At 47.7% G+C, this 20961-nt stretch overlaps 2 protein-coding genes across 3 annotated transcripts; one reads left to right on the plus strand and one right to left on the minus strand.

The window, feature by feature from the left end:
• Nucleotides 1-356: 356 nt before the first annotated feature.
• TMEM79 (transmembrane protein 79) lies at nucleotides 357-7206 on the minus strand. 2 transcript variants are annotated; one of them, XM_063946888.1, is made up of 5 exons: nucleotides 7064-7206; nucleotides 5300-5484; nucleotides 3713-4940; nucleotides 2364-2577; nucleotides 357-1303 (listed from the first exon to the last, which is right to left on the minus strand). In XM_063946888.1, the coding sequence occupies exons 3-5, from the start codon at nucleotides 4767-4769 to the stop codon at nucleotides 1147-1149; spliced, it is 1428 nt and encodes a 475-aa protein (XP_063802958.1). In that variant the 5' UTR covers nucleotides 4770-4940; nucleotides 5300-5484; nucleotides 7064-7206; the 3' UTR covers nucleotides 357-1146. The 2 variants fall into 2 exon arrangements, with proteins under 2 accessions (XP_063802958.1, XP_063802957.1); XM_063946887.1 differs by lacking the exon at nucleotides 5300-5484.
• Nucleotides 7207-13210: 6004 nt separating this feature from the next.
• On the plus strand, nucleotides 13211-20961 carry LOC134980193 (transmembrane protein 150A-like). Its single transcript, XM_063946889.1, has 8 exons — nucleotides 13211-13230; nucleotides 14488-14555; nucleotides 15508-15644; nucleotides 16202-16373; nucleotides 19208-19269; nucleotides 19375-19458; nucleotides 20031-20127; nucleotides 20553-20961. The coding sequence occupies exons 3-7, from the start codon at nucleotides 15519-15521 to the stop codon at nucleotides 20115-20117; spliced, it is 531 nt and encodes a 176-aa protein (XP_063802959.1). The 5' UTR covers nucleotides 13211-13230; nucleotides 14488-14555; nucleotides 15508-15518; the 3' UTR covers nucleotides 20118-20127; nucleotides 20553-20961.

Consider the following 20961-nt stretch of genomic DNA (forward strand, 5'->3'; position numbering starts at 1 on the left):
TGATGTTACTGGTTCCTAGTGATTGGATAGGCTGCACTCTCAGTGATGTCGCTGGTTCCTAGTGACTGGATAGGCCGCACTCTTAGTGAGGTCACTGGTTCCTAGTGATTGGATAGGCTGCACTCTCAGTGATGTCACTGGTTCCTAGTGACTGGATAGGCCGCACTCTTAGTGAGGTCACTGGTTCCTAGTGACTGGATAGGCCGCACTCTCAGTGATGTCGCTGGCTCCTAGTGACTGGATAGGCCGCACTCTTAGTGATGTCACTGGTTTCTAGTGACTGGATAGGCTGCACTCTCAGTGATGTCACTGATCCTTGTGAATAGGCGTATTTAAAATTAGAGCAGTCATGGTAATTAGAATTACAATTTTATTTACAATCTGATAAGAGGTCTAATAAATAGGACTTAAAGTGATATCATCTAATGGAAACTGGCCACAAATACTAACAAAAACAAAACAAAAAGGCGTGAAAAGTAAAAACTTGATGAATCCACTGTAGAGAAGCAGGAAAACAACTAAGGTCAACGCTGTAGTGAAGAGGAAAAGCCACACAGACCGTATCAAAGACAGCCGCACAGAAAGCAATAAATCACATTTGTGGTTGTTAAAAGGAGAATTTAGAGGCCCTGGTGCTAACCTGCTACTTTCTTTGTTAAAACATCTAATAAAACCTGTCCCTAAATCATGAAGGCTGGAAGTCATACCGACACTTATTGCCTGAGAAAGCCAAACAAATTTATTTGCTGCCATTTTTCATCATTGCTTGACCATAAGGTGGCGCTATTCTGCCTAAAAGTGGAACTAGTTTCCTTTTTAAAACTACAGATAAGATTAATAAAATAAAAAAACCTGGTAAATATAAAAATTCAGGGGATATTTCCTGACATAGCATTTTACCTGTGGAACAGATTCTTGTGCTGTGCGCCTAATACGTTACAGATCTTCTCATTATGTAACAGTGATACGCAAGGCGCATAGCAGACTGTGCCAAGGTGATTGAGGAGTGAGATAATCAGCAATAATACAAGTTATAAAAGTCCAGTATGAGGGAGCGGTGACCGCAGCGGTGGCAGTTGTGTAACAGACAGCGATCGGCGGCAGTGTGGTTAGTCCGTTTATCCAAAGGGGACGCTAGCCCTGAGCTCAGTGCCTGCTCCCCAGAAAAACCATCTTCTCTGGCTCCACCACAAACATGAAGTAAATGTTACAGATCAGCATGGCGAGCAGAGGCAGGAACGTCAGGCCGTAGCCGAAACCGCGGAATGATCGGCCTACTGCGAAAGACAACCAGTAAATCAGCCTGGAGTAAAAGGAAATAAGGCTTATTAGTGAGAGTCATGTGACAGAAGTATTATCAGATTGATAAATTGCACAATGGGGGTCATTCCGAGTTGTTCGCTCGCTAGCTGCTTTTAGCAGCATTGCACACGCTAGGCCGCCGCCCTCTGGGAGTGAATCTTAGCTTAGCAGAATTGCTAACGAAAGATTAGCAGAATTGCGAATAGAAAATTCTTAGCAGTTTCTGAGTAGCTCCAGACTTACTCCTACACTGCGATCAGCTCAGCCTGTTTCGTTCCTGGTTTGACGTCACAAACACGCCCTGCGTTCGGCCAGCCACTCCCCCGTTTCACCAGACACTCCCGCGTTTTATCCTGGCACGCCTGCGTTTTTCCGCACACTCCCAGAAAACGGTCCGTTTCCGCCCAGAAACACCCACTTCCTGTCAATCACACTATGATCACTTCAAAGTTGGAAATTCTTTGTTCGGACGTGAGTAAATCTACTAAGTTTTGTGCTAAAATACTTAGCGCATGCGCACTGCGTACCATGCGCATGCGCATTTTCGCCTTAATCGCTCCGTTGCGAAAATCGGCAACGAGCTAACAACTCGGAATAACCCCCCATGTAAGGAGTTAGGGCACCTACCTACAGCAGGGGAGGGATGGCACTACACACTAATAAACATACGTCGTAACACAGGGCACCAACATTTTGGGGGGGTGGGTTGTAAAACACTGAGGGGGAGAAGTACCAAAGCTTGGAGAGAGGTGAAGTGCCAACCAATCAGCTCCTGGCGTTTTTCAAACACAACCTGTAACATGGCAGTTAGGAGCTGATTGGGTGGTACATTATCTCTCTCCAAGTTTTGATTCGTCGTCCCCTGAATGAGCCACATCTTGTCAGTGCAACAGGACTCACTGCACACAACTGCCAGGTCTACCATAATATCAGGAGGAACCAAGCGGGGTCCAATAAACACATGTTTTTTAAAAGATTATCACTAAACCCCAGTTTTATAGGTAGGATGGGCAACAGGATGCGGCCAGAGACTCCCCGAGGCACAGAGCCAAGACACTTACTGAGACAGGGCGAAGAGACAGGTGAGGAGCGGGATGAATTTCAGCTGTCCCTGGGGCAGGTAGGTGGCCAGCACGGACAGGTTGAAGAAATACAGGACAAAGAGGAACGTGCTCTGCTTGACAAACCGCCTGTGGATCTTCACCTCCCGCTCTCGCGGTTTGAACGGGTTGAATGAGGAGACGCAGAGGCGCGAGGTCCCGTGTATAACAACGCCTGGGGAGGGAAGAGAGATGCAGATGAACTTTTCTCAATTTAAGGTCTCACAGAAAACACTACCAGAAACTGGACATTTATATACATTAGATTTACAGTTAAGTCTACAAAACGCAGCAAGGATTAGAACTGTTTAACCTAAACTAGGTTAGAAAACTGCCCCAGCTGGACACCTCTAGTTACACCGCCTTCCGGGCCTATAGTCTGGGGCTGAAAGTAGAACCAGCAGATAGCAAACACTTGTTACATAAATCTGTCCAGGCCCGGACATCATTTAATTAAAAAAAACTATATAATTCACCATCAAAGCCTATAGTTAAGTCATAAAATTATCAAAAATGCTTTTTTTTATCTTTTGCCAAATATTCCCTTTCTCGCACCGGGGGAGACATATCAAGCCTTGGAGAAAGATAAAGTGGAAAAGTTGGCCAAAGCACACAAACTGTCGTTTCAAGACTGTGCTAGATAAATGACAGCTGCAAGCTGATTGGTTGATTTCTGCCCTTTACAATGATGTCAGGGAACAGCGACATCACACCTCATATTGCTGCACTAGGAGCAAGCTCCCTGTGGGGTCTATTTATGAAGCAATGAAAAGAATAGAGAAGTGAGCCAGTGGAGAAGTTGTCCATGGCAACCAATCAGTGTTGAGGTAACATTTATAAAGTGCATTATATAACATATGTAGCAGCTGATTGGTTGTCATGGTCAACTTCTCCACTGGCTCACTACTCCATACTTTTCACTGCTTCGTGTATGTAAAGAACCTGCGAGCCCTGCGTGAAGGTATTTTTCATATATTTAAGGATTCTTGAAGTCTGACCCTTCATCTAACGAGCCTCCATTGCCATCTGTTGCAGATGCCTCTAGAACAGTGGTTCTCAATCTCGGTCCTCAGGACCCCACACGGTTCACGTTTGCCATGTTACCCAGCAGCTGCACTGTGTATCACCAACTGCCACATTTTAAAAATCTACAGGTGACCTGCAAAACATGGACCATGTGGGGTCCTGAGGACCGAGTTTGAGAACATGTGCTCTAGAACACAATGTGAGATCTAATATCTGATTGCTATGGAAAATTTTTTTTTTTTTTAGCTTTTACAAAAATTTTCAAATCAGGATTCTTTCCTTACCCAGAACGATGGGGAATGAGGCAAAAGCTGCACACCGCAATGTGTACACCAGCCGGGTGGGTATATCTGTCATAACCGGGGCATCGAAGGGTAGCCAGGCATAGGCCGCATATAGGAGGGCTGGGAAAACAAGCATAGAGACGACAAAGGACCCCACTATTTTCAGGGAGCCTTGGTGGCAAAAACAGCACCCTGGATGTACCAGCTCCTCGTCCATTTGCCTCCTGGGCGTACGAACTAAGGGCTCCAATTCCGGATCTCCCTTTTCAATATCCACCTTCTCACAGAGTTCCAGCTCATCCTTTGCCTGGAAGGTCCCCAACTGCTTCTCCAGTGGCAGGTGCTCCACAAAGAAGGCCACCTGTGAGATATTTTCCTCTCCTTCGTTCCCACCCTCCATCTTGGCCGCAAGGTCTTCGCTAGGCTCGTACAGACCGGCATTGCTCAGCCTCGTGATACAGTCTGGAGGTCGGCTGTTATCGGGGTAGGGCAGCGTCACCTGGGCGTTGCCCTGGCATTCTTCTTCAGACGAGTCTGTATGCCTTGATGCCTCGAAGCGGCTGTTGGAGTTTAAGGAGGCACAGTCATCGCTCAATGAAGCCTCTTCTGCTTTCTTCTGGTCAGCAATGCCGGGTTCTTGCACCTCCTCACACAAGTTCATATAGTTCTCTACGCACTCTTTACATAGACAAGTTGGCCTACCGTGCTTTTGGCAGCGTGATGGCGACGAGGGTAAAGCCTGGTCAAAGTACTTGGGACTTAGGTCTTCAATTTGATTAGACAGGGAGCCCTCTGGGTTATCCGAGCACCCGCTGGCTGCATCTGCGTTTGGGAAGGATGCCTCATTCTCTTCTACAGCCCAACACCTTACGTCGCTCTGGCCCTCTTTGGCTTCAGCACCGATTGAAGGTCTTAGAACGTCCATTTCATAGAACCCAACGCTTCTAGACTTCTTCCTCTGCTCCAGCGTCTCCTCCGACGCAAGGCCTGCCCCGTTATCTTCAGCATTTTTCTGAGATGCATCCGGTTTGACGGGCATCTCTTGTTTTGTCTCCATTTTGGTTTGTAGTCCCTCAGCCGGTGTGTGTGGGGTGGGGGTGGGGTTTCTCCGACCAAATACACCATTTACATCCACATCCTGGAAGGTGCAGAAGGATTTTCCAAAAACTTTTGGTCGATTCCAGTTATTTCTTCTTACTTATTTCAAGGCGGCTTCACTCCATGTCACCTGCAAATAAAATGAGAGAAAGCAGGAATTAGTTTGCGACATTACCGGTGATATGACGTATAAAGGGGGAATGACCCCATTATTATCTAATATTTAAAAAAAAAAAGGCATACATATTATGCATCTGGAACTTTCAAATAAATCTTCCAATTTTTTGGGGGGGGTTTGCTACTTAAAAGAACCTGAAATCGGTTATAATATCATGGTCGTTTATTTCTAAGGCAACGGAAAAATGAAAATGTTGTCTCCAGTCAGTCTATAACTCCAGCACCGACCTGCGACCCCTTATTCCTTCATCGCTTCCCACCTAATGCTCAGCCATGTCCCTGACACTATATAGACTCAGACTGTGTTCTTACTTGTGCCGTCAGCTGAGACATGAGCTGGAAGTTCCAGGTAGTTAGATGACGGACAGGTGGAAAACGTGCAGGCGCACCTGAGTCACACAGTAGCCGAGCTGCCTGCTGCAATCTCGACAAGTAAGAGGCATCATTACGCCGCCAAAAGCCGCCACACCTTCTGATGAAATCACTTTGTGGGTTTCCTGGTAAATTGATTTTTAAACTTAATGAGATCCCGCAAGACTCTAATTAAAGGTACAAGGAATGAAATCACTCTCTGCCTACATTCACACCAGCCTGCCACAGTAATAGGTGCGAGGACCCAACGTGAAACGTACAGCTCTCTAGAACCATGGGGCCTATGTGCTAAGTCTTGGAGACAAAGTGGATGGAGACAAAGTACCAGCCAATCAGCTCCTGTCATTTTTCAAACACAGCCTGTAACATGGCAGTAAGGAGCTGATTGGCTGGCACTTTATCTCCGTCCGCTTTATCTTTCTCCAGGGCTTAGTAAATAGACCCCTTTATCTTCATCCACTTTATCTCTCTCTACAAGTCCCAGCAAGTTGGCATTAGCACTGTCAATCAGTAAATCAATGCAACAAGTCTTTTACATTGGGGGTCTCATAGAAAAACATAGAAATGGCCCTTATGTACCGACCAAAGGTGCCCACAAATAAACCTTCTGCTTCTGGGGTAATTACATAACCTGGGCAGTGTCAGACTGGGACATGAAGGTCCCACAAGAGAATTCAGTGCTTGGGGCCCAGGATTAAGGGGTGTGTCCAGCCTCCAGAGGGGGCTGGCCAGACAACACAGAGGGACTTGGCCGACCATTACAGAGAACATACAACGTATTGGGCCTACTTTATAGAGGGGACAGGACTGCGTCTGGACCACCCACGGTGATAGGCAGGAGGGATAATCTTAATGTAGTTTCCACAGAAACAAACCAAGCAGCCAAGTTCACCCATGATCCTGCTCCTCCAAGTCCCTGACCTTCTAATAGAATATAACTGTGTGAGTGCGCGGTTTGGATGCTAACCCCTAGATGGGATGAGGCCCACCGGGGATTCACCCCCCTGTACACCTGTAGGCCTGTCCAACCCTAAACCTGGGGGGCTGATAATATTTTTTTTTTAACGCTTCCAATAAGATGCGTACCTGTGAAAACGAACGCCGTTTTCGGCGGCGGACTAGAAACGTCAATAGATTTAAATTTGACCAGTTAATAAAATGCGACTGGATGGAGATAAGGAGCGTTGCCCACGGTGACTGCTCTCTCTTTATTAAAATTCGGTGAACGCAAATTTTTTACTTCCAGATCAGTCACCAGGGTAACGTGTCGAAGAGTAATGTCACGGGATCCACACTACATCACATCCCGCTGGCCCGTTCTTATTAGTAACCCGGAATTACCGGTCACTGGCAACAATGGATAAATGATTAATAATGGTGTTTAAGGTTACAGCTGAATTGGCGGAGCTTAGTGTCAGCACAGCAGAGAGGTGTTAAGCATTAACCAGAGGGGTCACCAATATTAACCAGATCGCTGTCCAGGGGAATGTCAAAACAGAATTAACTTAATTTGTTATTAATAATAGAAACCCCCATTTCTATTAGCAATGAGCGGAGTTCTGTCTCCGGTGTGAATACGCCCCAGCCTCCGTGACTCACAGGAAGTGACTGCCACTGAATAAGGTGAAAGGGGACAACGAACTCACCCAGTACTTACAGGAACTCAGTCCCCCGTGGGAATAACACAAAACTGTGCCGACATACCTTGGTTTAGGGTCCAGTAAGTGTTCCCGATCGCTTCCTTGTCTGGCAACCTCCCTCCTGAACGCAGCACCTGAGAACACCCGACACAAGACTATTTACCTGCACTGGTCTAACCTGTACACAGTGGGCGGGGCTGGCACAGGTGTGGGCAGGCCAGCAATTGTTAACTCTTTCCTTTCCGCACAAGTGCACCGTGGACTTAAACAGTGTAAACAGGAAAACAGTCATTACCAGGGTGGAATAGGATACATATTACTTAGGCTTGCCATAATATCCCTTTAATCTGGAACACCTATGAGTTATGCAGGTTCTGTGGCTGGCTGACTTCAAGCCTAAATTTCACCTGGTTTTACTTTTAACCAGCCACGGAACCTGTGTGATTAATGTGGCATGGTTTAAAGGGATGATATGTATGTTAAGCCTATATAACCTGCACTCACAGAACCTCTGCAATGATCACACATTGGGTGTGCCATGTAGAGTCTGACAGCGGCTACAGCAGCACACCCCTCGTTACGGCCCTGCAGAACTTTTTTTCAGGCAGAGAACGGATAAAACTGGTGGTCACTGATCAGCAAAACTCTGCACTGTACTCCTCCTATATTATACAGCTGCTCCCCAGTCCTCCCCACAATTAAGCAATAAAGCACAATCAAGTTCAACAATAAACGGAGAGGACGCCAGCCACGTCCTCTCCCTAACATTTCCAATGCACGAGTGAAAATGGCGGCAACGCGTGGCTGCTTATATAGAATCCGAATCTCGCGAGAATCCGACAGCGGGATGATGACGTTCGGGCGCACTCGGGTTAACCGAGCCATACGGGAGAATCCGAGTATGCCTCGGACCCGTGTAAAAAGGGTGAAGTTCGGGGGGGTTCGGTTTCCGAGAAACCGAACCCGCTCATCACTAGCGGAGACCGCTACTGACTGGCATGACTGCGTCTACGTGCGGGTCTGCCTCATTCTCAAATGCACAAACACGCCTGCAATAGACGGCACGTAACACTAGATACAAGGGGTAAGCCCAGGAACGCCAAGTTTGGTTAGTTTAACATTTTAGAAGCCCCCACGGAAATAAATGAGCGCTGCTTTTGCAATTGACAATGGGGGAACTACGGAAGAGACCACCAATATCTGCTGCAGTATGATTTATGTGCATCCATGTGATCAGAGGGGTCCGTGTGTCGGCCCCTCCTCTTTGCGGCGCAGTAGACTTCTGCACATGCACAGATCTCCAGAAAAATGGCGCAAGCAACAGTTTACCGGTGATTTCTGCAGTGCCAATGCCAGACTCCGGAGAGGTACAGTATATATAATATATGGGTATACTTACCTACTTTGCTGCCCCCTCCTCCGGGAGGAGACAGCGTTGTAGGTGCATGGGGGCGTGGCCGGCAGCAGGATGGGCGTTCCAGGGGAGTGGCCAACAGGGTAGTGGACCGTCCGGGGGCGTGGCATCAGGACCGTATCATCGTGGCTCCGCCCCCCACTATGCAGTGCCGAGAAAAAAATACGCCCATGCATGTGGTACTTAATATTTGCACAAATATGTTTTTGAGAAATACACCCCATGGAGTCAGGTGTGACCAAATCTGCGGAGAAAGGAAAAGCGTAATCCTCATTAAATAAACGAGCATTGGTCTAACCCACCATGAGCCCCGTAACCATAGGTGTGCGCAGGGGGGGTGCCTGGTGCGCACAGGCACCCCCTAATGTCTGTCACCCCGATCTCACATGCCTGATGCATCGATCGCCGAGCAGGCTGATTACTGTCCCCTCTGCGCTACACCATGTCAGGACTGCATTACTGACCGGACGTCTGGGTTAATCAAGGGTGCCACTGACACCGGCTTTCAAACTCCCGGCTCCACCTCCATGTATAAAAACAGGGTGATGTGATGTGATTACGTCATGCTGCTCGCACGCCCACCCGTCACACGCGCCCCGCGCCCACCTCTCTCCTTCTATGCTATGCCAACGCCAGCCACTGATGAGGATCAGCATGCAGCCAGTGTTCCTCTTAGGAAGACAAATTCAATACTGGCAGGCGGTCGGCAGCAACATTGACACGTCACTCGTTTTTCCAGCAGCGTCAGTACTAGTCTGCGACTGTCAGTGTCAGTGAGTGGCTGACTTGTAAGTAAGCTGCTGCAGCTTGCAGGGGAAAGAGAGAGGGGGCCAGACCAGGCTGAGGAGGAGCAGTGTAATTGCAGTGAGTGCCATCAGGGATGTTTGTTTGGTGCACACCACAACATCTGACAATGTATCTGCTTTATTAGGATTGGTACAAGGGTGGATATTTTATATTGCGTTGACCGTCAATATATGGTGCTAGACACGCCCGTCCAACAGTGCACCCCCTAATAAAATGTGCTGCGCACACCTATGCCCATTACTAACGCCGCAGCGAATGACGAGTCCCCTAACAGCAGGTGAATGTGTAACTGCGACACACGTCGCCATATACACAATCTAGTGCTGAGGAATTACACTACCAGAGACAATAGCTGAGATTAGATTGATGTTTATCTGCCATTAAGGACCCAGACAATCATTGTCAGAGTACCACCCCTCCCAGGCCGGAACACAATGCCCCCTTATCTCCCAATACAGAGCCTCCTTGCTTCTAAATACACCACTTACAGGTTTTGTTAGAAAGCAAACAAGCAAATTACATTAGAGGACTGTGAGTGTGTCTGACATGGAACCACAGGACTCAAGGGAATAATGACCTGTTTCCTGACACACGGCAGATAGTAGGCTGCAACTTCCCTGAGAAATAACACGTGCCCCTATAGGCCCTCATTCCGAGTTGTTCGCTCGCAAGCTGCTTTTAGCAGCATTGCACACGCTAAGCCGCCGCCTACTGGGAGTGAATCTTAGCTTAGCAAAATTGCGAACGAAAGATTCTCAAAATTGCGAATAGAAATTTCTGAGCAGTTTCTGAGTAGCTCGACACTTACTCTGCATCTGCGATCAGTTCAGTCAGTTTCGTTCCTGGTTTGACGTCACAAACACACCCAGCGTTCGCCCAGACACTCCCCCGTTTCTCCAGCCACTCCCGTGTTTTTCCCAAAAACGGCAGCGTTTTTTCCACACACTCCCATAAAACGGCCAGTTTCCGCCCAGAAACACCCACTTCCTGTCAATGGGTGGTCTTCTGTATGCCGGCGGTCGGGCTCCCGGCGCTCAGTATACCGGCGCCGGGAGCCCGACAGCCGGCATACCGACACTTATTTTCCCTCGTGGGGGTCCACGACCCCCATAGAGGGAGAATAAAATAGTGTGGCGCGCGTAGCGCGCCACCGTGCCCGTAGCGTGGCGAGCGCAGCGAGCCCGCAAGGGGCTCATTTGCGCTCGCCACACTGTCGGTAAGCCGGCGGTCGGGCTCCCGGCGCCGGTATGCTGGTCGCCGGGAGCCCGACCGCCGGCCAGCCGTAGTGAACCCCCTGTCAATCACACAACGATCACCAGAACGAAGAAAAAACCTCGTAATGCCGTGAGTAAAATACCAAACTTCTTAGCAAATTTACTTGGCGCAGTCGCAGTGCGAACATTGCGCATGCGCAGTTTGCGGAAAATCGCTGAGATGCGATGAAAAAGAACGAGCGAACAACTCGGAATGAGGGCCATAGTCCCTACATCAGAAACTGGGATCATTACATCCCAAAGTCCCTACATCCCAAAACTATGATCCCTACATCCTGAAGCTGTGATCCCAAAGTCCCTACATCCAGAGCTGTGATCCCTACATCCCAAAGCTGTGATCCCAAAGTCCCTACATCCAAAGCTGTGATCCCTACATCCCAAAGTCCCTACATCCAAAGCAGTGATCCCTACATCCCAAAGTCCCTACATCCCAAAGCTGTGATCCCTACATCCCAAAGCTGTGATCCCAAAGTCCCTACATCCAAAGCTGTGATCCCTACATCCCAAAGTCCCTACATCCAAAGCAGTGATCCCTACATCCCAAAGTCCCTACATCCCAAAGCTATGATCCCTACATCCCAAAGCTGTGATCCCAAAGTCCCTACATCCAAAGCTGTGATCCCTACATCCCAAAGCTGTGATCCCAAAGTCCCTACATCGCAAACCTATGACCCCAAAGTCCCTACATCCCAAAGCTGTGATCCCAAAGTCTCTACATCAAAAACTGTGATCCCTACATCCCAAAGTCCCTACATCCCAAAACTATGATCCCAAAGTCCCTACATCCCAAAACTATGATCCCAAAGTCCCGACATCCCAAAGCTGTGATCCCAAAGTCCCTACATCCAAAGCTGTGACCCCTAGTACATCCCAAAGTTGTGATCCCAAAGTCGCTACATCCAAAGCTGTGATCCCTACATCCTAAAGTCCCTACATCCAAAAGCTGTGATCCCAAAGTCCCTACATCCAAAGCTGTGATCCCTACATCCCAAAGCTGTGATCCCAAAGTCCTTACATCCCACAGCTGTGATCCCTACATCCCAAAGCTGTGATCATTACATCCCAAAGTCCCTACATCCCAAAGCTGTGATCCCAAAGTCCCTACATCCCAAAGCTATGACCCCTACATCCCAAAGTCCCTACATCCCAAAACTATGATCCCAAAGTCCCTTCTTCCCAAAACTATGATTCCAAAGTCCCTACATCCAAAGTGTGATCCCTACATCCCAAAGCTGTGATCCCAAAGTCCCTACATCACAAAGCGTGATCCCTACATCCCAAAGCTGTGATCCCAAAGTACTTACATCCCAAAGCTGTGATCCCTACATCCCAAAGTCCCCACATCCCAAAGCTGTGATCCCTACATCCCAAAGCTGTGATCCCTATATCCCAAAGCTGTGATCCCAAAGTCCCCACATCCCAAAGCTGTGATCCCAAAGTCCCTACATCCCAAAGCTGTGATCCCTACATCCCAAAGCTGTGATCCCTATATCCCAAAGCTGTGATCCCTACATCCCAAAGCTGTGATCCCTACATCCCAAAGCTGTGATCCCTATATCCCAAAGCTGTGATCTCTACATCCCAAAGTCCCCACATCCCAAAGCTGTGATCCCTACATCCCAAAGCTGTGATCCCAAAGTCCGTACATCCCAAAGCTGTGATCCCTATATCCCAAAGCTGTGATCCCTACATCCCAAAGCTGTGATCCCTATATCCAAAAGTCCCCACATCTCAAAGCTGTGATCCCTACATCCCAAAGTCCCCACATCCCAAAGTCCCTACATCCCAAAGCTGTGATCCCTACATCCCAAAGCTGTGATCCCTACATCCCAAAGCTGTGATCTATTCATCCCAAAGCTGTGATCCCTACATCCCAAAGTCCCTACCTACCAAAGCTGTGATCCCTACATCCTAAAATCCCTATATCCCAAAATTGTGATCCCTACATCCCAAAGCTGTTATCCCTACATCCCAAAGCTGTGATCCCAAAGTCCCTACATCCCAAAAGCTGTGGTCCCTATGTCCCAAAGCTGTGATCCCTACATCCCAAAGCTGTGATCCCTATATCCCAAAGTCCCCACATCCCAAAGCTGTGATCCCTACATCCCAAAGCTGTGATCCCTACATCCCAAAGCTGTGATCTATTCATCCCAAAGCTGTGATCCCTACATCCCAAAGCTGTGATCTTTTCATCCCAAAGCTGTGATCCCTACATCCCAAAGTCCCTACCTACCAAAGCTGTGATCCCTACATCCTAAAATCCCTATATCCCAAAGTTGTGATCCCTACATCCCAAAGCTGTGATCTCTACACCCCAAAGTCATTTCTTGGAATACAAGTGGATTGGGTGTGAAATGTTGACAGTCATCATGTAGGCAGTTATGAAATGTCAACATGTTAATATGCCAGGTTGTGAGCGCTGTGTGAAAGGGGGCTGTAGCACGGGTCGCAGCCGTGTCAGGCTCCCGGCTGCGACCCGTGCTACAGTGGTGGAAAAGGGGTATCAGTACATTTTATTGAACGATGTGTGGTGAGCCTTTAATATACCTAAAACCTTGACCATTGGTTTGCTTTTATAACCACTTTTGAGAACAGTAATTCACATAAAATGTTGTGTTTCAGAATCTGGAATTAGGAGACGGAGAAGAGTCTTTTAGAGAAAAAGCAACTTTGAAGGAAGACATTGCGCAGGAGACCAGAACAGCATTAGTGTCAGGGCCTGGAGGACGCAGACATGTAAGTAAAATAAAATAGGGCCTTATTTCTGTGTCATACCTGATATAAAGTACATACAGGTGGTACCCCTGCTTTGGGGTAACTTTCTACACTTGTAGTAATGACATCAGAGTCTCTCCTGGCCTATATAAAGCATTTAAACTAAAAATATATCATTTGCGTCACCTGAATACCTATAGAAAGCCCTATCTGCCAGCAATGTAATATTTATCAGGGTGCGCAAAGTTGTTCCAGAAAAATAGTGCTCTGTGTAACCAGCGCCTAGCAAACCTGTGACGTGTATCGGTCATATATGTGAGGAGAGATAAAGTACCAGCCAATCAGTTCTCAACTCTCATGTTACAGGCTGTGTTTGAAAAATGACAGGAAATGATTGGCTGATATTTATCTTCATCAACTTTATCTCTCTCCAAGGCTTGCTTAGTACATAGGCACCAGAGCCTGTAAAATGACCGTTAGCAGCTGATTGGTTAGTACTTTATCTCTCCAAACTTTAATAAATCCCCCCAATCTGCCCAGTCATCAATACAGCTTTGTGCCAGGTAAATGTAGGTTATAAAGTACAATTGTATTTGCTTGACAAACATTTTGTAACAAAAAAACCTAGTATAAAAATCATTGTAAAGCTTTAAGGGGGACATTTACTAAGCAGTGATAAGAGCGGAGAAGTGAGCCAGTGGAGAAGTTGCCCATGGCAACCAATCAGCACTGAAGTAACATCTATAATTTGCATACTCTAAAATGATACAGAGCTGCTGATTGGTTGATGGGGCAACTTCTCACTGGCTCACTTCTCCGCTCTTATCACTGCTTAGTAAATGTCCCCCTAAATATGCAAATTCCTGTATGTGACACAACTATGACATCACTGAGCTTTATGACATCACTGCTGTGAGCCTTAGTAAGTGCTGGAAATACAGTTTTCCTTTTGATAGGTAGTAAAGGAGCGAGAGAACGAGACGTATAGTGGATTACTCTGATCATATGATGGAAATCCCTAGTTTAGCGTTCTTACCCTGCCTCTGGGTAACGTGGATGTGTGTAGGTGTCATCACCACCCTATGCATGACCCTAATTGGAGGACATTTACAGGAACTTGTACCCTATATCTGGTAAGCTATGTACTAATAATATAGTAATATATCAGGCTGTAATACACAGACAGAGCGCATGGCAAGGCCTGGGTAATGCGGAAATATAAATCACACAGTCACTGTGCAGGAATAATATACACTTCTATGTTTATTCTCTTCACAGTAGTACCGGAGCATACTATCCCGAGTCCGTGGTTTTCACAGTCGTGTTTTGCATCTCTGCTGTCCTTGGTAAGTGTCTTTTATATATATATATATATATATATATATATATATATATATATATATATATATATATAGTGATAAAATGTAGAAAGATAAAGCAGCAACCAATCAGCTCCTAATTGTCATCTCTCTCCAAGACATAATACATCTCCCCTTGGTGATTGATGTATCGAGCAGTGAACAGAGTAGAGAAGTTGCCTATAGCAACTGGAGCAGATGTTTCATGCTCTCTAACATCTCTCTCCCTCACTATTTATATATACATATACAGGATAAATATAAATATATATATGTACACAGTACACACACATTAGTACATACATATATACATAGAGCACACACACGCATGCATACATACATACATACATACATACATACATACATACATAAATACAAACACATACCCATCCTAGGTACTCAGACTCCCCCCCTGTGTGCGCCATTGTTATGGTATTGTTATTTAGGAACTAATGTAAAACCATAGTTGCCTACCCTCCCTCATTCTGCAGGAGACTCCCTGAAATAGTAGCAATCTCCCTCACTCCCTGAATGATCCCTCAATCTCCCTGAAAAAAAATAAATCATAGATACATACATTTAAATGGTATCATCAGTGCCATTTCCCTATATAGGTTATAAGACACAATTATCACTATGGCTACATGTATTTTAAAGGTTTCTTGTGACCACTTACAGTATATGGAACCTCTTGTAAAACACAATACACAAACAAATCCTGCAAAATATAAGAGTCTTTTCTTCAACAAGTAGATCTTACTAACTTTGGGGCTCATTTACATTTGGATGTAAGTCATATTTATTACACGCCTCTCAGATGTAGCCGTACATGTCTGCGCTGATAGGTGTTACTTTCACAATCTCCCTGAAATGCTTTTTCAAAAGTAGGCAAGTATGTGTAAAACTGATGGGCTGATATGATTTATTGTCGCTGTTTCAGGGGTACTGACCATGTACGTAATGTACAAGCGCATGACTGTACTTAGCAGTGAAAACGGGCGCCCTATTGCGCAGATTATCCTTCTCCTGACTGGATGGACAACCTGTGCAGGAATGATGATTCTTGGCATTTTTCAGGTTTGTAAACTCAACAAAGGCATCTTAACCCCCCCCCCTCCCCCCCCCCCCCCCCCCCCTCCTCCCCCCCCCTTCCTCCTCCCATCCATCGCTGATTATATGGTGCCCAGGCTAATGGATAGGAAGCCGTAACATAGTCCCCTTATCAGCTGTGTGTATAAGCGTGGCACCGTCCTGAGCTGATGTTATGCTGTCCGGTACTTCATACATTGCTCAGCCGTGCTGTCCCCATAGCGGACTGTGAGGACGGCATTACACAGCGATAACCCAGAGGTAGCAGCGGCGATATCACTGATTTATCAGGATAATAGTAACAGAATACTGATGGGCGTTCCTGGGGGCGGTGACTGGGAGGAGCTTGTAGCTGCATTTGTATATAGTCACAGATGGGTGACCGCCAGTAGGTGGCGCTGCGTGCACTTCTCCATGCGACTCAGTAACAGGCCCTGTATGTTATGATGCAGCCTGGACGACCTGCGTAACATTTACCGGATAATTGTATACAATGACAATACTGAATGATAAGCTCACATACGCCGTGTCTGCTTTTATTTCAGGTGAAGCCATATCCAACTCTGCACCTCATAGGGACATTGCTGGCAATTGTTCCAGGCACCATGTACAGCATCTGCCAGGCCTTCTTCCTGTACACAGTGTCCCAGTGCAGCAAACACCTCAGGCGCCTCAGAAGCGTGATATGCGCGATGGCGATAATAACTTCTCTGACATGTATCCTTTCCATGTGATAGACCATGTGACAGACGTGTGTGATCAGATGTTCCCGCCCCCTCCGGCCCTTCCTCCCTACTACTCTATGGAGAATGTCTCCCTCACCCCCATAAATATACTCACAGGGCCCGCCCAGCGATGTGCTTGGAGCGGTAGTGGGACTCCTGCGCGTGCGCAATCCACTGACAGCGCATGTGCGGCGGCCATTGCTGGTGAGGACTACATCATACTTGCCTACCTGACCCTCTCCATGAGGAGAAAATGCTCTGTTCCTGGACTTTCCTGGTAATGTATGATTGCCATCACCTGTGGTGAAACACCTTTCTTATCAATTACCTAGCTCAGCACAGGTGATGGCAATCCTACATTACCAGGAGAGTCCAGGAACAGAGCATTTTCTCCTCATGGAGAGGGTCAGGTAGGCAAGTATGGGCTACATAGCCTACAGCAGTACAATGCCATCTTCAGATGGAGTTAGCGGCGGGGGCCAAACCGCATCCCTCATACAAACCTATGGGGCCTTCAGCTGCTGGCGGAAATGGTGGGGCCAGTAGCGGATCTTGCCACGGGCAAGCAGGACTTTTGCCCGGGGCGCCGCCTTCCGGAGGGCGCCGCACCATGGCAAGATCTGCTACTGCTGTGCCTCCCGCTGTATCCCGCTGCCGCTGCCCGCTGTGTCCCACTGTGAAGGGAACTAGACGCTACACGTCTAGTTTCCCTTCGTGGAGAGGACCTTTGCTGTGCGGTGCGGCGCTTCTCTACTGTACAGGGGGCGTAACTGACCACACCCCCTGTATGAAGCCACACCCCTCTTTCCCGCCCGGGTCGCAAAAAGGGCTATAACCGGCCCTGGGTGAGGCTGCAGCTGACGTTGGAGATGCCCGCTGCAGTCCCTCCTTCATACATTGAGGTGATACCTAACATTTTGGGTATCCCCCGGAAACGGCTGTTCTCTGGGAATACACCACAAATATTGAATGTTAAATGGGCCCCTTAGTTCCAGATTGCACAGCAGTGATAAGGTGGCATCTCTGGTCTACAGCTTCTGCGGCCCCTCATAGAATGAGTGAGCGCCCCTCTGTTATCTTCTGCCCTGTGTGTATTAGAGGCTCATTCATTCCAGGTCATCTCTATTCAGTATCAGTATTTCCACTCACACACATGACCAAAGGTCCATTAGATGCCACACACATACCTCCCAACTTTGTAATCCTATGAAGAGGGACACATGCGCGGCTAAGCCGCGCGTGCTCCCGAAAAGGGGGCGTGCACTATGAAAAGTGGGCGTGGCTTTACGGAGGACCCGTGATCGCGAGCCACGCCCCGTTTTCGTCACTGAGGGGGCATGCCCAGCGCTCTGTGAGCTGCTGGCATGCCCCCTCTCCCACTGTCTGCGCTGAATAGACGCTGTGCGCAGGCTAAGCAGGGCAGCAATGACAGGAGCCTCCCAACTGCCCCCTTCCCCCCCTCCACTGCGGGACACTGCAGCCCGCGGGTGGGACAGCGGGACAGTCCCCAAAAAACGGGCCTGTCCCGCGAAAATGGTGACAGTTGGGAGGTATGCACACACAGGGGACCAGTCAGACCCGGATGCTAATGCAGAGGCCACATCGCATGTGTGCAGGAAGTGAACACACATTGTGCTCGCATTTCCGATGGATATGACTGCAAAGTGACTGACAGCGGAGGCTGTTGGGCGTCGTTGTTGCAGGGGCAGGCCTCGGGACCATTTTTGGGGTGGCTGCGTGACGTTACATATGCAGCCTCTCCCCTTAAAAAATGGCTGCCGACCACCTGCACGCTGCCAGGGATCAACCTTAGTTCCGATGCGTCTGCAGTCTAATTGCGGATGCATTCGGAGGCGGCATCACACATGCTGCGTGGCCTTACCCTGTGCTGAGCGGCCCTCGGCATGTGAGGAGATGCGTATGCAGCGATCTGCGCCCATTTCTGAATAAGGCCACAGTAGGAAATGGGAATCCACAGAACAGATGTAAGGGGAACATTTTGTGGACCTTTCACATCTGTCTGTCTTCAGTGGAAATAATGTCCCTCATTCCGAGTTGTTCGCTCGCAAGGCGATTTCAGCAGAGTTACACACGCTAAGCCGCCGCCTACTGGGAGTGAATCTAAACTTCTTAAATGTGCGACCGATGTATGCGCATTTTTGCGATCAAAAACGAGTTAGCAGTTTCTGAGTAACTCCAGACTTACTCTGCCTGTGCGATCAGTTCAGTGCTTTTCGGTCCCGGCTGACGTCAGAAACACACCCAGCGTTCGGCCAAGCACTCCCACCGTTTCTCCAGACACGCCTGCGTTTTTTCCGGAAACGGTAGCGTTTTCAGCCACACGCCCATAAAACGCCATACATCCGCCCAGTAACACCCATTTCCTGTCAATCACAATGCGATCGCCGGAGCGATGAAAAAGCCGTGAGTAAAATTACTTTCTTCATAGTAAAGTTACTTGGCGCATGCGCAGTGCGAACATTACGCATGCGCACTAAGAGAATTCTCACTGCGATGCGATGAAAAATACCGAGCGAACAACTCGGAATGAGGGCCAATATTAAATACAAAAAGCGGGTGTGTTTGCCCCTAAAAATCCAGCGGATGAAGACGTTGTGTAAAAGCACCACATGGTAAATGCCCCCCTGGAGAATGTTAGGGGAGAAGTACCGGGCTTGGGGAATAGGATACATAACCCTATCTGGCGTGTTGCTTGGTACCTGCAGCTAGACATTATGGGGGGGGGGGGGGAGAGACATCTTTGTTCTTCCTGATGAAGTATTTGTACAGTACAATGATGTTTTCCTTAATACATCCGCCTCTCAGTGACCGCCTCTTACATAGCTTCTGTAAAACTGTGCCATCCAGGAATCGTGTGTGTACTGCCGGTAGGTATAATCCTATTACAATCTACATGTATGTAATCAGCGTCTACCAATTATGTATAGTGGAACACGTGTGTGTCATTTCTTATATGTTCTTTTTCATTACAGGCCAACACTATCTCTGCAATTGGAGAATGGATCTGGGTAACTACCCTCATGCTGACCATTCTTACCTACACCCCGGAGTGTCAGGTATGATATCTTTATAAATGTATATATATATAATTACTGGGATTTTGTTTGCCAGTTATTTACATGTGCAGTGTTAGCCGGATGTAGCGACTCTTCCGGCAGCTGCAGTCCTTCTGACAGGCTGATCTCGGCTGTCAGTCAGAAGACCACCTCCGGCCTTGGGATGGCCTGGCCCGTTCTCTCACCATTGGTGGCCTCCGTTGGTCTATCTAGCTGATTTGACACTTGACGGACTCAGCTGTCAATCAGCAGCCCAGCCCGCCCCCAACTCTGGCTCATACAGTGTGTGCTTGCCCGAACCATCGATGGTTAATCCATCGATGATACAGCATTGTATATTTTACTTCCATTGATGGACCATAATGTTATTATCTTCGATGTCAACCATCAATGTGCACAGAGCCAATATCTATCCCTACACAACCCCAGCACTGAACTATTACACACCTGTGTATATATGTATATATATATATATATATATATATAGATCATTATGACATATTCCCATTAGATTTCCATTGACTTGCTGAAATAGTAACGTGTTCTCTTTGTTTCCTCTCCTCCTATAACAGCTGTTATGTATGAAATTTACCTGCAAACTAGATCAGGACTGGATATGTCCGAGGGAAAAGGTTCATGCTGGGCCAGAATACCCGTGAGCAATTACAGGTAACAAGCGCTACATTCATAGTGTATCCAGGGTGGATCGGGATGTGGGAGGGCCATCCGCTCTTCTGGGGGCTCTTTTGTCTGTACATATACAGTATGTAGCGCCATGAGTCTTGGTAAATAGACTGTGCATGGGGAAGGCTATCGCTGGAGAACCTTATTGCCGGCAGGCGCTACCTACTTAGTTACACAGTAAGAGAAATACGTCCATCTGCTTCTCTTCTCCTGCCCGGTGCTGGGGCCACAAATGCTAGCAGACACATATTTATCTCCTGCTAGTGCCGGTCATTCCAATCATACAGTATGTATTCCCCCTCTCTTATCCCCGTCCCTCCCGGTCATAAGTCCCAGATCCGCTTCTCTTTATTATCACAGATGTGTTCCTCATTAATGTCACGCTCTGCTTTCCTTTCTATTTCTCACAGATCTCCCTCAGCAGCAGACTGCGCCAATAGTGATTATACCACCAGTACTGTTAGCGGGCAGTGTACTCCAGTGCTAAATCCTGCTCTAGTATTGTGGTGCCCGGCAGGATGACATCACAAAGGTGCTACTGCGCGCCTAACCCTGCGCACTCCACTGTGTTAGAGTGCCGCAATACTGCACGGACGTGCTGCATGCAGAGACATGAACAAGTACATTGAAAAGATGCTGCCCATATCTCAGCAACTAACATCTGTAGGAATATATGTGGATGATGAAGAGGTGGCGATGGGGATGCTGCAGAATCTAACATGGGCTCATTTACCACCATGGCCCTAACTGTGTGGATTTTGCATGTACTCCCCGTTCTTGCGTGGGTTTTCTCCCGCAATATAAAAAATATGTAATAAA

This window comes from Pseudophryne corroboree, chromosome 12, assembly GCF_028390025.1.
Source record: "Pseudophryne corroboree isolate aPseCor3 chromosome 12, aPseCor3.hap2, whole genome shotgun sequence".
NCBI classification, from domain to species: Eukaryota; Metazoa; Chordata; class Amphibia; order Anura; family Myobatrachidae; genus Pseudophryne; species Pseudophryne corroboree.

Bases quoted from the DNA above. Each gene is read 5' to 3' on its own strand.
- TMEM79 (XM_063946887.1), bottom strand. From the start codon at position 4,769: ATGGAGACAAAACAAGAGATGCCCGTCAAACCGGATGCATCTCAGAAA. The intron at 2,578-3,712 runs GTAAGGAAAGAA...TTCCCTCCCCAG, and splicing joins CTCATTCCCCATCGTTCTGG to GCGTTGTTATACACGGGACC. The intron at 1,304-2,363 runs GTAAGTGTCTTG...CTTTTACTCCAG, and splicing joins TGTCTCTTCGCCCTGTCTCA to GCTGATTTACTGGTTGTCTT.
- LOC134980193 (XM_063946889.1), top strand. From the start codon at position 15,519: ATGTACGTAATGTACAAGCGCATGACTGTACTTAGCAGTGAAAACGGG. The intron at 16,374-19,207 runs GTATCCTTTCCA...TCCGCCTCTCAG, and splicing joins GATAATAACTTCTCTGACAT to TGACCGCCTCTTACATAGCT. The intron at 19,459-20,030 runs GTATGATATCTT...CTCCTATAACAG, and splicing joins CCTACACCCCGGAGTGTCAG to CTGTTATGTATGAAATTTAC.